At 39.4% G+C, this 17721-nt stretch overlaps 1 protein-coding gene across 1 annotated transcript in view; it reads right to left on the reverse strand.

Moving 5' to 3' along the window:
• Positions 1 to 17721, reverse strand: part of strn (striatin, calmodulin binding protein) — a 126075-nt gene that overhangs the window by 66186 nt on the left and 42168 nt on the right. The window contains exons 2-3 of the mRNA XM_048596436.1: positions 12306 to 12409; positions 5786 to 5859 (exon numbers count right to left, since the gene is read on the reverse strand). Of these exons, the coding sequence (XP_048452393.1) occupies positions 5786 to 5859; positions 12306 to 12409 (178 nt within the window). The remainder of the gene's footprint in view (positions 1 to 5785; positions 5860 to 12305; positions 12410 to 17721) is intronic.

The raw sequence follows: 17721 nt of genomic DNA on the forward strand, positions 1-17721 counted from the left end.
CTTTTAAGCGACTCTTGGATAGGCACATGGAGGATAGTAAAATGTATGGTATGCAGGGTAGATTGAGCTTAGTAGGATAATAGGTCAGCACAACATCGTGGGCCGAAGGGCCTGTACTGTGTTGTACTATTTTATGTTCTATTGGACAACGTTCAATCCTCAACTAATTGCAACAAAATAGGTTAACTGGTCTTAATTTCATTTGCTACTTCAGACACATCCTTGTGCACAGGTTGGTTCCTCCATTTGCTTGCATAACAGTGACAGGCATGTCAAAAATAATTTATTCATCATGAAGTGGTTTGGAACTTCCTGAGAAAGTGAAAAATGTGATACTTTATAATACAAAACCTAAATGATGCAAGACTATCTAACATGCAACCCCAGATGCTGAACAACTGTTCAGCAGTTGTTACACCTATAGTGCTTCTATTGCTAAGGAGTTGATGCCACTCCTGGAAGTCTAACACACCTGTATGATATAAAGCAGTATTTCCACTGTCAGAACATTGGAGTTGTTTCAAGTAATGTTCCAGGGCCTTGTTTAAATCTTAACTATTTTAAATCATCATTACAATAGTTTAAAGATTTTCAACTTTTAACAATAAATTTGTAATTTGCATTGGCTTTTCACACTTCACTGTCACAATGTTGCATGTATCGTCACAAAGGGAAAATTATTTTTAAAAATCTTGGTGAATTTTATACTCAATTTGATCAACATTGCTGCTGTGAAATAAGCATTTTCCAGTCTTCCAGTACTGACAAAGTGCTCTCACACAATGCATTTAACCAAACATTCTATCATTCTGTGAAAAGCATCTATTATTGTGCAGATATGATTATTTTCATTTCCATATCAAGCCAAGCACCCTGTGAATATTATTGTAATGAATTACGATTATTAATAGAGCCTGACATGGCATAGCCATCACCAAGGGCTGCAATTCTCCCCATGCAATGCAACATAGCATTTTATATTTCTTACAACATACTACCAATGTCTAACACGTCAGATAGCCAGAGTTAGAGAAGCAGCAGGAACCTCATTAATGATCTGTTCTAGCAAGTTTAATCGTTTTAGCGGATTACCAGAAAGAGTATTCCTGCGCACACTTGGAAGTTCCTGACAATTGGCTGTTTCCTTTGGACCTGAGTAAGTTGGGTACATTCTAATGAGGAATGGGTGTGGGCTCTTTAACACAATCAAATATGACATTCTCAACAGAAGATCCAATTGATGAAAAGAAAACTGCACAATTGGTAAACTGGAGCAGATGATCAACAATGGCTGAAGGGGCTTATCATCTGATACCAATGAGTTCTGAAATCCCTACTTGTTAGGAGCTGGTTTGAAACACGCAAAAGTCATTTTCATACTATCAGACAGAAGAAACGTTTAGGTCATCAATTATGGTTGGATTCAAACCTGGTTTCCAAAATCAAAAGGTTACAATTTCATCAATTGTGGTACTTATTATCAAAACAGAATCATAAGATATTCATGCCAGTTTGCAACTTTTACTAGTGCTTTAAACAAAACCTTTCAGTCTTGAGTCCAGACAGTCATAGAGTCATACAGCAGGGAGACAAGATCCTTCGGGCTAACCAGTCCATGCCAACTATAATTCCAAACCAAACTGGTTCCACCTGCCTGCATTTGGCCCATATTCCTCAAAACCATTCCTATTCACGTACTTATCCAAGTGTGTTTTAAATGTTGTAACTGGAGAGAAATAGCACAAAAAAACTTGTAGCTTAACATAATCAATCGGCATTTACAAATGACTAAGAAACATACATTTCTAGCTTTATGTTACTACTCAAGGAAGGAGTTTATAACCTACATTTTCATTTTAACAACTTAAAGTATTTAATTATTGAAGTTTTGAGGTGTGTGGGACTCTGTGGCAGGATGCAGTTGTTTTGATGCACAGCAAAGCTTACATTTTCTCTCTTGTTCATTACACAGGAAGATGGCATAAAATGCATTGAACTGTGTAGGATAACTGCATATGAAGGAAACGGGAAGTAAGGAAAAGATGAGAAGCAACACGGAGGATGAGGTAGTACCACAGGGGTACCAATGTAGAATTCAAGAAAGGAGAAACAGAAAAAGTAGTTACCCATAGTGCAGATTATAAAGTCAGTGCAACAAAGCCTGCTACAGCAGAAAAGGGAAGGAATGTAGAATAACTTGAAATTGAGAACAAGGTTTCTTAAGTCAATGCTTTAAGGCACAAGAAGCCAATGTTGCTTGGAAAAGCTGAGGATGTTGACACTGTGCAGATGAAGTATTCTGAATCATTTATGATTTGTCAAGGTCAAAGGAAAGAAAGTCAGTTAGGAGTGATTTATACAAGTTAAGCTAAATTGGAAAAGAGCACAATCATGTCATGACTCACTGGTGCAGTGCACTGCACTGGAAATCAAGCCTGGTTATTCCCAGAGTTATTACAAGTTAAAGATTTTAAGAAGTAGGCAAAATCCTCATTCACTGGCCTTCTAAATCCAGAAGGGCAGAAAATATGCACCAGGTTTCTGTACTTGGCAAAAGCTACTATTTACTGCAAGTAAATAAATTCTAGCTAGAGGTAAAATAATTCAGTGGTTCCTGTTCACAAGGGCTGCTGAGATGGTTCTTATTATACTTGGGCTGGCCAGAATGCTGCTTCTTAGCCATCCTTTTCTGGAAGCTTTCACTGGTTTCAAAGATTCATCGGGTGACTGGTTCACTTATAAAAGGTCTCTGACTTATCAGTTAAAAGTCACAGCTTATAACAACTGCTGAACCAAAGGAAAAATGGTTTTCTTCAACTTAAAGTGGCTTTTTCTGGGGTGAATAGAGAGAGTTCCTGAACTACTGGCTGCCTGAACGCATCTCCGTATTTTGTTCATAATCCCAAGCTGTTCAGCTCCCTGAGAAACAGTCACATAATTATTGGCAGGCAGAAGACCTTTGCCATTAGTTAACAGACTATTGTCCAGTTATCAATCGGCTATCAACCAAAGCTCCATTTGTGCACAACACTTCAGCTCCAGTTTGTCTTTAAACTTCTCTGACTACTAGCAGCAAACATTTTATTATCCAGAACATATGGGACCAGGAGTGTGCCAACTGATCAAATTTTCCTGAAAATCGAAAGGTCCACGTAATCAATGCAAAAACACACACCAATAGAAATGAAATGCAGGGGGTATAGACATCATGGTTATACTTGATTTACAGCATAAATCACTTAAATAATAATGCAACTTTTTCTTAAATAAGACTGACCAACAGACAGCCTTCTCACTCGCAAGCTCAACTCACTACTTGGACATTGTGGTACATTGTGGTATTTGAGGAGAAATTGACTTGAAATTGAATCAACTGTTGATATTTGGTGTGGCCATTTGATTGAACAACAAATATATTTATACTGAGGTAAATAAATTAAAATTCTGTAATAATTGGACAGAATAATACAGCAAACTTTGCAGTGTTTGAGGTATATGTGTTTTGTCAACTTTAATGAAGAGAGCCAGTTAATAAGGTGCCGGTTAAAACAAAGTTTGCTGTATTCACAATGAGTGTCAGATTTCTTGTTTTCAAAAACATGCAGAAATCTTTGTAACTAAAACAGTTTTAAAACAGTTCTTTTGTCATTTCTGCCCAAAATTGAAAACAAAACACAAAAATAAGAAGGCAAGGATTTTACACATATTCCTTTCATGTTAGTACAGGAAGGGGAAAGAGCAGATGAACGCAATGCTGTGGAGGTGCAAGAAAGTGTACTTGTTAACAGAACAATTATGAAGGAAATGCAGGTTAGGGGTCAGTATAATGATGTTTCACAGCTTCTGACTTACCTGGAAGTCATAGCCTCAACTGTTGACCGTATCATATTCCCACTCACCAACTTACAATTTGTCAATCATGAGTGGGTCCTTGTTTCTCAGTGCAATTCTCAGTACAGGATACTCAAATCTTTTACTGGCCTCACTTTTCTCAACTTCTTTTTAAATTCATTCATGAAACGTGGGGATCTCTGGCTAGGTTAGTGTTTGTTGCCCATCCCTAATTATCCTAGAGAAGGTGGTGGTGAGCTGCCTTCTAGAAACATTGCAGTCCCTTATCCTATCTGTGCACAGTGGTGATCCAATGTACATTCTCTTTCTCCACAATGACCTCAGGTTCTGTCTTCCTCCATTTTACCAAATGACAAAAGCTTAAAGTAACTTACTTTCTCATCCCAGAACATCCTCATTCTTGCTATACCCCTTCCTATTTCAAAAGCTATTAGCACATACTTGCTCTCCAACATTCTTCCAACACTTGCTTGAGCCAATCCCAAAATAAAATGTTTTTAGATACAAGAAAAACCTCAAGGGGCCTGCATAAATAGAAGTTGTTCTTGTATGTTTAAAATTGTATTTTGTTCATTTTTGCTCCAGAGAAGACATGTTGAGAATTAAATATATTAAAAATTCTGGCTTTTTCAACTGCAGCCCAAACTATTTTGACAATTATGTACAAGAGGTCCATTATGCATACTATTTTACACCTGTCTATATTAAATGCCAGTAGTTCACCAACTTACATATTTAATCCAACAAACTTTGTTAATTTCAAAGCCACTTCCTCAGATTCACTTGAGCACTTTGCATTGCTGACAAATCTAACCATTTGACACTAAGCCACTGAACCGAGATGGTTGATGTAAGCTCAGTCACAGTAGGTGCCAAAATACCAACCTTTGCGGCAGTCCATTCAGTAAAGGCCCTCCCTTAATCAATCTATAATCTCATGCTTCTGATATGCCACTGAGGGGAACCATATTTAGGAACACCTGTAGGTAAACCTAGGTCTGCTCAGTGGTACAGCAGAGGCGAGTGTACAATGGGGGGCTGTGAGAAGAAGAAGCCAAACTGAAAAAAAATTAAATATATATTCAAAGGTCAAAATGAAGAAGTAGCTTCTACCACTATGCATTCCTGAATTCTTAGAAATATCACACCTCATTCATGAAGATCAGAGGATGTTTCGTTCTACTGTCCCATATAAATACATGCTAGTATTTAATAATTTGAACATTTATAAAGTCAGAGATGTACAGCACGGAAACAGATCCATTGGTCCAAATCATCCATGCCAACCAGATTTGCTAAACTGATCTAGTTCCATTTGCCAGCATTTGGCCCATATCCCTCTAAACCCTTCCTATTCACGTACCCATCCGAAATGCCTTTTAAATGTTCTAATTGTACCAACCCTCCACCACTTCCTCTGGCAGCTCATTCCATACATGCACCACCCTCTGCGTGAAAAAGTTGCCCCTTAGGTCCCTTTTAAATCTTTCCCTTCTCACCTTAAACCTACACACTCTAGTTTTGGACTCTCCCAACCCGGGGAAAAGCCCTTGTCTATGACCCTATCCATGCCCCTCATGATTTTATTAACCTCTATAAAAGGTCACACCTTCAGCCTCTGGCACTCCAGGGAGAATAGCCCTAGCTTATTCAGCCTCTCCTTATAGCTCAAACCTTTTGCTTTTACCTTTACTTTTCTGAACAGATACTTAGTGGATGTAACGCTTTTGCAGCAACTTACAGAACCTTCTGCATTTTTCAATCTAGTTCATTCATTTATTTCTTGCATACACTTGAAAGTTTAAAGCTCATAGCCAAATATAATGCTTGTCTAACTCAGCATTTCACAATTCAATGGCAAAAGCAGTTTAGTTATATTTAGATAGGTTTGCTACTTTTTTGTAAAATGTTATCTTCAGCATTCATATCTTACCAGAGTCATAATTTGGAGGCTTCATATCCCCTTGATTTAACTCTGTTCCGTATTTCAATCTATGGTGTTTAGCTCTGAAAGAAATTTGCAAAATGTTTATTATTAGGATTGTAAAACATCTGTAGAATTGTGTTTTTAAAACTAGAAACCAACAAGTTGCCCTGAATCTATGCAGCACACACAAATCCTTTGGTAAGCAAAGCAACATCCAGAACAGACAAAAAAAAATTACAGCAGAGAACTATGGAAGTAAAAGCAAAAGAACAAGTCGAACTCAAGAGAAGAATTTTTAAAGAACTGAATAATTACATGTAGCTAAGTTAGATTCAATCTCCAAGTACAGTAGCTTGGCACTGTAACTGAACATGAGAAATAAGACTAGGAGTAGCCATACTGCCCTTAGGTATCTCAGTTAAGATCTTGGTTTTTAATGTTTTCAACTCTTGAACACCTTTACAATTCTCAGGGGCAGATAATTCCAAAGATTCACAACCCTCTGAGTACAGTCACTTCTCAATTTCAGTCCTGAATTGCCTCATGGCAGAACGGAAATTCGTGCTCTAAACTCCAGAGCTGGTCTGTGGGGTGGGGTGGGATGGGTACGATTAAAATGTTGCAATGTTGCAAGTCGGTGGACTTTAAAGAACGCCTGAATTCTCTTGTGTATTAAAGCAGGTATCAGAAACCTTTCTTCAATTGGCACTCTGAAGAATTTCTGTACCACATACAAAAAGGTATAATTTTTTTTCCAAAGAATAAATAGGAGGGCATCGTCGATAAAAAGCCATGCTACATGATCTCAATATCACTCTTCCCTCACCTTCAAGTCCAGCAGTTAGAGACTAAATTTTTTTAACTCTGTATTTTATATCAAAGCCTCTTAAGGTCTCTGTTTAAAGCACAGAATCATACAAAGTTTTTGTTTTTATTTGCCTGTTTACTTAGTCAATGTTCATTACATTGTCCAGCTATTTTATTGCAAATGTGATATATTTGTTGAATGTATTTCTAGCTACCAAAGTCACACAAATGGCAGTATATCCCAGTCAGCCAGATACAATTGCAAGGCTTCTTCTCCTGTTCCTTATACTGAAATGCATCATCTAACACTTTTCCACAGTTTATTTTTGCTATTTATCCACCCTTCCCTGGAAACCTGTTTAGATCCTCTTGCGTTCTGTCTTCATCATTAATGTTATCCCCCAATTTGGTGTCAACTGCACATCTTGGCACCATACATCCAATTTCTTAGTCCAAATCATTTGAGAAGGTGATGAACACTGATCCAAGCACCAAATATTGAACGTACACCACATCATCACTTCTGAGTAATGCAATACATTTGCCTCAATTCTACAACGTATGGTTCATTTTTGTAGAAGAAGGGTCTCGGCCCGAAACGTCAGCCTTCCTGCTCCTCTGATGCTGCTTGGCCTGCTGTGTTCATCCAGCTCTACACCTTGTTATCTCAGGTTCACTTTTGTACCTAACTTTCAGTATATTCCAAAACCTTATGAAAAGTATTCTGTAAGTGCACGCACAAAAGCATACTGGTTATCTTACTAGATTAATATCCAGAGGCCAGCCTAATGGTCTGGGTCATGACTTGAGAACCCACTAATGACAACTGAATAATTTCAATTCATTAATATATTCGAAATTAAGATCTAGGATCAGTAATCTAGTAATGATGACCACAGAACTTATCATACAACTCCATATTGTTCACTAAAGCCCTTTAAAAAGGAAACCAGTTGTCCTTGCCTGATTTGGTGTGCATGCGATTACAGACCCATAGCAAGATGATCTACTCTCAAACGTACTCTGAAATGGCTGAATGAGTTGTTCAATAACATACAACAGCTGCACATCTTCACCTTTTCCAGGAGCAATTTGATGATAAATAAATGTTAGCTTTGCCAGCAACACCCACATTCCACAAATCAATACAAAACAAAATACATGGAATTAACCTGATCTTTCTTTAAAATTTTAATAAGGTTAGTGAAATGTGATCTTTTTAGAATGCATGTGAACTCTGACTACTGTGACTATTAATAAAACTATATAACTGGGTTAAGTTCTTACTTTTGGAAAGGACTCTACATATGTTAGTCAGCTCTCTAGCAGTATTCCTATCTGTACTGAGCTTTAATAGTGGTGCTTTACTCAGCTTTAGTGGTGGCTCAGTGGTTAGCACCTGCTGCCTCACAGTGCCAGGGACCCAGGTTTGATTCCACCCTTGGGTGACTGTCTCTGTGGAGTTTGCATATGCTCCTGGTGTCTGTGTGGGTTTCCTCTGGGTGCTCTGGTTTCCTCCCACGTTCCAAAGATGTGTAGCTTAGGTGGATTGGCCATGCTAAATTACCCCATAGTATCCAGGGATGTTTTGGTTAAATGGGTTAGACATGGAAAATGCAGGGGTAGGAGAATGGGTCTGGGTGGGATGCTCTTCGGAGGGGTGGAGTGGACTTGTTGGGCTGAATGGCCTGTTTCCACACTGCAGGGACTCTATGACTTTATAATGGATAAAGATGTCTATTCTCTTTCGTCAAAGAAACCCACCTGCCCAGATATTTGTGCTGCTCACACCACTGACAGCCAGTCACAAAGTGTTTTCATGGGCTATAGAGAAACTTGTTCAAACCCACAATCTGATCCAGGATGGCACCCCCTAAAGGGGCACTGTGACATCTTGTGAACATGACAAGAGACAATATGGTTCTTCAACCAATGGATTAAAGAATCGTCATTGAGGCTTGCAGAATCTAAAGCAGGGAGCATAAATTAGATTCAAGTAACACGCATGAGGCAGAATAAAAGATTGGGAGAAACAGACAGGATTAACAGAGAGATAGAAGACAAATGACCTTTCTAAAATCTCCAATACTGATTAACTTATGAAGAAATGAGACTCCAAATTTTCAAACTTAAATCTTCAAAGCCAAGGAGATTGATAAATACTGCCAAACAATCACCACATCATAAATGTGCGCCTTACTCCTGAAAGGACCAGCCCCAACTTTTTTTTTTGCTATACTTTGCAAAGAACCCATTGTCAAATATCACAACTTGATGGCTCTGCATGACTTTCAATACCACATTTAACAGCGACAACTGCTATGGTATACTGTGAAGAAGAGTAAGAAGTATCTTGGATGGTACCTGTCAGAGTTCTATGTTTAACTGTGCAAGTGTGGATGCCATAAGTCCATAACTCTTATAACAATGAGCAATGCTAGCATCACCATTATTATTAATGCAAAGTCCAGGCCCTAGTTTATTATTTGTGAATGCAATACTTCTGGACTAATGCTGAATTCAAGGATGCTGCTACTCACATTTTTTTTGTTATTTCATAGGATACATGTGTTATTGCCAAAGCCAGTAATTTGCTGATCATCCCCAACTGCTCTCGATAAACTAGTGGTGATCCACCTAATGAACTACTGGTCAATACCAAGGAGTCAGAAACTGAACTGAGCCGGCTATTTAAATAAAAGCAATATAAATACAAGAGTAGCTCACAATTCAGCAGCAATTAACTTACATTCTAACTCCCTAAAGCCAGGAGTGTATTAGAACACAGTCCACTTGTCTACATGAGTGTAGCTCTAACAATTAAGCTGCCCAATAGCAACAGGACAAAGCAACCTACTTGTTTGGTACCCATGAACCTCCTAAATCCTTATGTCCCTCTACTGGTTGGGCATACCTGCAGTGGTGTGCACAGTCCACAAGATACACTACAGTACCGCACTGAGTTGCCTTTGACAGTACCTCCCAGTTTCTGATCAACGGTAATCCACGGGATGTGAATAGTGCAGGATTCAGCAATGGTAATGCTATTAAACATAAAGGGGAAATAGCTAGATTATTTTTTGTTGCAATTGGTTATTGCCTTGTACTTCTACAGCACAAATGTTGCCTGCCACTTATCAGCCCAAATCCAAGTGTCATTCAGGTCTTGCTGCATGCGGGTTGTAAGAACATAAACAGGAGCAGGAGTAGGTCATTGACCCTTTGACCATAAACAGCCCAATATTCAGTAAGATCATTGTTCACATGATTGTGGCCTCAACTCCACTTTTCTGTCTGTACCATCAAAACACATGACTCCATTTTCAAAATCCTCTGCAATTGAGCTGTCAGGCATATGCAGAATCTTACATATTTCTAAACTCTCATGTGTATAGGCCCAATCTGCTCAATGTTTCCTCATAAGATAACCCATTCATTATATGAATCAGCCTGCTGAACTTTCTCTAAACCTCTTCTAATGCAAGCATATCCCTCCTTAGTAAGGTGACTAAAACTGTAAACAGTACTCAAGGTATAGCCTCATCAATGCCCTGTACAGTTTGTAGTACAATTTTCATCGCTTTCATCTTAAGCTCTTGCAATAAAGGCCATGCTATTACCTTCATAATTGCTTGCTGTATCTGCACGGTCATTTTTAGTGATTCGTGTAAATGGACATCCTCAGCAGCATTCTGCGGTTCGATAATAAGACCATAAGAAATAGAAACAGGAGTAGGCTATTCAGCCCCTCAAACCTGCACCGCAATTCAATAGGATCATGACTGATGACATGTCTCACATCCACTTTCCTGCCTTTTCCCATTTGATTTCCATACTGATCAAAAATTTATCTCAGCCTTAAATATACACAAGGACTCTGCCCCATTGCAGTGTCACAGTGGCAAGGAGTTCTAAAGACACTCAACACTCAGAAAAAATTCCTCCATGTCTCAGTCTTAAACTGGCACCCTTTTATTCTGAGACGATACCCTTTGTGCTAGACTCTACACAAGGGGAAATATCCACTCAGCATTTACCCTGACAAGTCCCTTAAGAATTTTACATGTTTCAATGAGATTACTTCTTATTTTTCTAAATTCCAATGAGTAGATTTCCAACCTGTATAACTTTTGCTCATAAGGCAACGCCTCATTCTACTTTTCTATTCCTGTTGCCAAAGTGGACAACCTCTCATTTTCTCACAATATACTCCATAATTCAAATATTTGCACAATTAACCCATCTATATCACTTGTACACACTCTTCACATATTGCTTATCCACCTATCTTAATATAGTCAACAAATTCAGTAAATTGTGTGGTCCAGAACTGATTCCCATGAATACTGACGTTTTAGGATCTGAGGAACAGTACTTCCTCTAAGCTGCATAGCGACTCAGATTCCTGCAATTGTTGAAAATTAATTTGAAAACTGAGCTTAGTGAGGTGACCATACTTTTCTAAAGATGCAGATAAGCACACACAGATCTGAAACTAGATAGTCAGTTATGAGTGGCTAACCTCCAAAATCCACCAAGTTGCTTCACTAATTCAAGTCAGGAATGATATGGAAAACTTCCTTGGATGGACACAGCTTCACAACACTTGGGAAGTTTAACATCATCCCGGATTAAGCATCATTCTTTAGTGGCATTTCATCCACTGCTCTGCAACCAGCATACTGTGGCTACAGTGCACACTACTCAAAGTATGTACTGCAGCAACTCGCCAAGTCTCTCAAACAGCAGTGACCAAACTGTTGAACATGGGCAGCAGGTGCACAGGAACACTATCACCTCCAGAAGGAAACAAATCTCAGCTTGAGCAAATATCGCTGCTTTGTTCAATGTCACTGGACTGCCTGCCTAACAGCATGGTCAAAGCACAATCAAAGAATCTCCAAATTCTAGAAACAGCTAGCGTTGGGTAAATGAATATTAACTTTTGTAACAATTTACTAAATCAAAACTCTCCATGTGAGAGCTAATAACAGCAAAGTTTTAATTGAAAATACCTAACAAAGAAACTGGTAGCAAACTAAGCATACACATAACCAAACTCTCCTGCATCTCTTCTTTACGAAAGGTAGCTATCAATGACAGGAAATGCCTAAAGTATTGAAATAAATTGAGCTCAAGTGCTTGACGTTCAAAAATAACCAAATTGGTTTGTAGCTTGCTTCCGAACGCCAGTTGAAAAGGAAAAAGAAAATCTATGGAGTCAACAGTTTCAAAATCCTTAAAGGAGTTTTAAGATTTCACTGTAATTATCACAGAAAACATTCATAGAAGTGTAAAATAATGTTGATGCCAGAAATCGGAAATATACATGGACACTGCTGGAAACACTCTCAACAGGTCTGGCAGTGTTTATGGAGCGAAAAATAGAGCTAATTTTTCAGAATGATGAAGGGTTAACTCTGTCTTTCCCTCCAGATAGTACCAGAATGTTGAATATTTCCAGCATTTTCTGTCATTATTCTCAAATGTATAAACTTGATGCTTTTTCATGGATATGAACATGAAATGAAAAGTGTCATTTATTTGAAAAATTTTTCTCATTATGTGAAAATCAGTACAGCGAGATACAAGTCTGTATGAGTTTACAATATTTATTTCACAAGAACAGGAATCTTCAGACTGAAGGACTTAGAAGTGTTTTGTTCTACTGTGGTAGATTTTTGTTATATCTGGAGTGTAGTCATTAAAGAAGTCACACCTTTCCTGTTTTAAAGCATATTCAAGCATTTTAATTCTTCTAACCAAATCCTTCTTCAGGTTCTCCTGGCCTTTTCTCTCTCCTTGCAAGAATGAGATCTGTGCCTGAAATGATAAAGAGGAGCATCAGCCATCTATATTTGTAAGGAAGAGAAAGATTTAGGTTAACAATTTTAAATCTCAAAGCATTTGAAAACATTTGTCTGGCAAAGTAGTAATATACCAACTCACAGATAAAATTAACAGTCACTATACAGGATGCAAACGCAGGTCATTAAACTGAATTATCAAATCAAAGTTTTAATCATATGCAGTAAAAGATTAATCACATTCAATTATTTTACCAACTCAATTTGCAGTATAAAAAAATCTTTAAGGTGAGCAATGAGGCAAGGACGTAACATTTCATATCAAGATGCTGTACCACTAAAATGGAGAACCATCATCTCTTAACTGTGGAAAAGGAATGCCTTTTCACAGGAAGCAAAACTGCACTGTTGTATAAATTACTGACAATACTCAATTTGGCTACACCTTCCTCATCAATCTTTGTCCATAAGATGTGAAAGGATACAGCGAATTGGTTTTTAATTTTTATTTCAAGTTCCTACTCAAGCATTGAAAACTATATAATTAATTTGGAATTGGTAATACAGATTACAGGGTTGCAATTGGGTTGCAGACATTGATGTGTTACTTCAGTGTTATGACATATTGGCGATGTCACTATAGATTGGAGTTATGGGTAGAGTCATAGAATCATACAGCACGGAAACAGATACTTCAGTCCAACGGGTCCACGCCAACTAGTTTCCAAAACTGAACTAGTCTCATTTGCCTGCATGTTACCCATATCCTTCTGAAACATTCCTACTCATGTACCTGTCCAAATGTCTTCTAAATGTTGCAAGTGTACCAACTCTACCACATCCTCTGGCAGTTCATTCCATATACACATCTCTGCAAGAAAAAGTTGCCCCTCAGACCGCTTTTAAATCTTTCCCCTTAAACATATGCCCATTAGTTTTGGACTTCTCTACTCTGGGGAAAAAGACCTTTGCTATGCCCCTCAGTTTTATAAACCTCTATAAGGTCACCCCTCAACTTCCTTTCTCTAGGAAGAAAGTCCCAACCTATCCAGCCTCTCCTTATAACTCAAACCCTCCAGTCTCGGTAACATGCTTGTAAATCTTTTCCGTACCCTTTCTAGTTTAATAACATCCTTCCTATAACAGGGTGACCAAAGCGGCCTCACCAATATCTTTACAGATGTAACAATGATACCCCAACTTCGATACTCAATGCTCTGATCATTGAAGGTAAGTGTGCCAAACGACTTCTTCACCACCCTGTCTACATGAGACACCACTTTCAACGAACTATATACTTGAACCCATAGGTGTCTCTGTCACCTCTGGGTTGAGTTTTAAGTCCTGCATTGCAGAGCCCTCACTATTTATTCTGCCAATAATTTCATATCGATGCAATGGTTGATAATCATATAATTGCAGCAGTTCAAATATTCCTTCCCGAGGAAAATCATATCAAACCCAATAGACGGACATACCAGTAAATAGCAACTGGTTGTTGGTATATCAGGATATTTATTTTTCAAGCATAAAACAGAGTACAGATTAAAATTGTATCATATAGACTTCAAACTAATTGCAAAGCATCTGGAATAGACAGATTTTCCTTAAAATCTAGAAATGAGTACTTAAAAATCAATGGCGAAGTTTCATATCCAGCCATGATAATGTTATTTCACATCAAGCATTAACAATTCATATTAAGGTTCACCGCTGTCCTTCAGGGAAGGAAATCTGCCGTCCTCTCTTGGTCTGACCAAGATGTGATTCCAGAGTCACAGTGATGTGGCTGACTCTCAACTGGCCTCTGAAATGTCATCACAAGCCACTCAGTTGTATTAATCGCTATGAAGTCTCAACAAAGGAATTAAACCAGATGGACAACCTGGTATTGACCCAGGAACCAGAAATGACAATGGGAAAATAGCTCAGCAGGTCTGTCAGCATCTGTGAACGAAAAAGCATAGTTAACGTTTCGGGTCTGGTGACCCTTCCTCAGAACCGAAACGTTAACTCTGTTTTTTCCTTCACAGATGCTGCCAGACCTGCTGAGCTTTTCCAGCAACCTTGTTTTTGCTCCTGATTTGCAGCATCCACAGTTCTTTTGGTTTTTATGGGAAAAATAGCCCTGTACACCCAGTAAAGTCCTCCTTACCAATTTCTAGGGGTTACTGCCAAAATTGGGAGAGCTATCTCACAGACTAATCACGTAATAGTATAACAAAGTCTTACTCTTAGAATCATACCTTAGAGACAACATTCTCAACAACATCATCACCACCTTTGAATATTCCTGTACCACTGGCAGCACAGATCCAGCACAGGTGGTGGAACTATGGTATACAGTCAGGAGGGAGTTGCCCTGGGAGTCCTCAACATTGTCTCCAGTCACATGGATTCAGGTTGATCATCGGTGAGATCTCCTGCTGATTACCACGTACTGTTCTCTCTCAGCTAATGAATCAGTACCCCCTCAATGGTGAACATACCTGGAAGAAGCACTGAGGGTGGCAAGGGCACACAATGTACTCTGGGTGGATGTCTTCAATGTCCATCACCAAGAGCAGCACTACTGATTGAGCTGGTGGGGTCCTAAAGGACATAGCTTTTCGACTGGATCTGAAGCAGGTAGTGAGGGAAGCAAGAGGGAAAAACAGACATGACCTCATTCTGACCATTCTGCCTGCTGTGGATACATCTGTGCATGATAGTACTGGTAAGAGTGGCCACTGCACAGACTGTGTGGAGTCAAAGTCCCATCTTCACATTGAGAATACCCTCCATCGTGTTGCATGGCACCATCATCATGCTAAATGGGCTAGAATTCGAATAAATCTAGCAGCTCAAGACTGAGCATTATTGACATCAACAATAGCAGATTCATATTCCAACACAATCTGCAAACTCGTGGTCAAGCATATTCACCACTCAACCATTACCATCAAGCCACAGGATCAAAACTGGTTCAACAGAGAGGAAGGCAAGTAAAGACCCAGTACTTCAGTTCAAAAAGATTATGTTGACCCATTCACAACAAAAGGGATGGGAAGCCTTCGAAAAAATGAGGTAACAAGAGTTCAGAGACAGTATGTTCCTGTTTGGTGAATGGCAGGCCTGGTAGGTGTAAGAAATGTTGGATGACTAGAGAAATTGAGGTTTCGGTCAAGAATAAGAACGAAGCATATGTCAAGTACAGACAGCAGGGATTGAGTGAATCCCTAGACAAATATAAAGGCAGCAGGAGTATACTTAAGAGGGAAATCAGGAGGGCAAAAAGGGGGCATGAGACAGCTTTGGCAAATAGAGTTAACGAGAATCCATAGGGATTCCACAAATACATTAAGGACAAAAGGGTAACTAGGTAGAGAATAGGGCCCTTTAAAGATCAGCAAGCAGCTTATGTGTGGAATTGCAGGAGGTGGGGGAGATACTAAATGAGTATTTTGCATCAGTTTTTACTTGGAGAAGGATATGGAAGACAGAGAATGTGGGGAAATAAACAGCGACATCTTGAAAAATGTCCATATTACAGAGGTGGTGGTACGGGACATCTTAAAATACATAAAGGTAGATAAATCCCTGGGACCTGATCAGCTGTACTCTAGAACTCTGTGCAAAACTAGGGAAGTGATTGCTGGGCCCCTTGCTGAGATATTTGTATCATCAATAGCCACAAGAGAGGTGTCTGAAGACTGGAGGTTGGCTGACATGGTGCCAATATTTAAGAAAGGTGGGAAGGAAAAGGCAGGGAACTTGGTGGGCAAGTTGTTGGAGGGAATCCTGAGGGACAGGATTTACATATATTTCGAAAGGCAAGAACAGATTAGGGATAGTCAACATGGCTTAGTGCATGGGAAACCATGTCTCACTAACTTGGAGTTTTTTGAATAAGTAACAAAGTGGACTGATGAGGGTAGAGAGGTGGACGTCATCTATATTGACTTCAGTAAGGCGTTTGACAAGGTTCCTCATGATAGACTGGTTAGCAAGATTAGATCACATGGAATACAGGGAGAACTAGTCATTTGAATACATAACTGGCTTGAAGGTAGAAGACAGAGGGTGGTGGTGCAGGGTTGTTTTTTCAGACTGGAGGCTGCGACCAGGATTGGTGTTGGTGCTTTTTGTCATTTGGACATGAACATAGGGAGGTATGGTTAGTAAGTTTGCAGATGACACCAAAACTGGAGGCGTAGTGGACAGCAAAGACGGTTACCTCAGAGTATTCAGGAGCTGTGCTCCTCCAGCTCCACACTGTTTTATATCTATACCTTAGAATACAACAGAATGTTGATCAGATAGGCCAACGGGCCAAAGAGCAGCAGATGGAATTTAATTTAGATAGATGTGAGGTGCTGCATTTTGGAAAGGAAAATTAGAGCAGGACTTATACACTTAATGGTAAGGTCTTGGGGAGCGTTGGTGGACAAAGAGACCTTGGAGCGCTGCTTCACAGTTCTTGAAACTGGAGCCCAAGGTAGACAGGATAGTAGAGAAGGTGTTTGGTGTACTTGTGTTTATTAGTCAGTGCACTGATATAGGAGTTGGGAGGTCATGTTGTGGCTGTACAGGACATTGGTTAAGTCACTTTTGGAATTGTGTGCAATTCTGCTTTCCTTGCTATAGGAAGGATGTTGTGAAACTTGAAAGGGCTCATAACAGATTCACAAGGATGTTGCCAGGGTTGGAGGGTTTGAGCTATAGGAAGGGGCCGAATAGGCTGGGGCTATTTTCCCTGGATCTTTGGAGGCTGAGGGGTGACCTTATAGAAGTTTATAAAATCATGAGGGGCATGGATAGGGTAAATAGACAAGGTCTTTTCCCTGGGATGGGGGAGTCCAAAAGTACACGGCATAGATTTAAGATGAAAGGGGCCTAAGGGGAACTTTTTGACGCAGAGTGTGGTCCGTATATGGAATGAGCTGCCAAGCGAAGTGGTGGAGGCTGCTACAATTCTAACATTTAAAAGGCATCTGGATGGGTACGTGAATAGGAAGGTTTTAAGAGGGATATGAGCAAAATGCTAGCAAATGGGAATAGATTTATTTAGGATATCTGGTCAGCATGGACAAGTTGGACTAAAGGGTCTGTTTCCGCGCTGTACATCTCTAAGACTGACTCTAATCGTCAGACAGAAGTACCTAGTGGATTATCCATCTCTACGTTCTCTAGTAGTCCACAGCATCACAGATGCCAGTCTTCAGCCAATTTGATTCACTCTATGTGATATCGAGAAATGGCTTGAGGCACTACATACTCCAAACGCAATATGCCCTCACAACATTGCTGCAATAGTACTGAAGACTTGTGCTCCAGAATTCGCCAAAG

The sequence above is a fragment of the Rhincodon typus genome, chromosome 5 (assembly GCF_021869965.1).
Source record: "Rhincodon typus isolate 14 chromosome 5, sRhiTyp1.1, whole genome shotgun sequence".
Taxonomy (NCBI): domain Eukaryota; kingdom Metazoa; phylum Chordata; class Chondrichthyes; order Orectolobiformes; family Rhincodontidae; genus Rhincodon; species Rhincodon typus.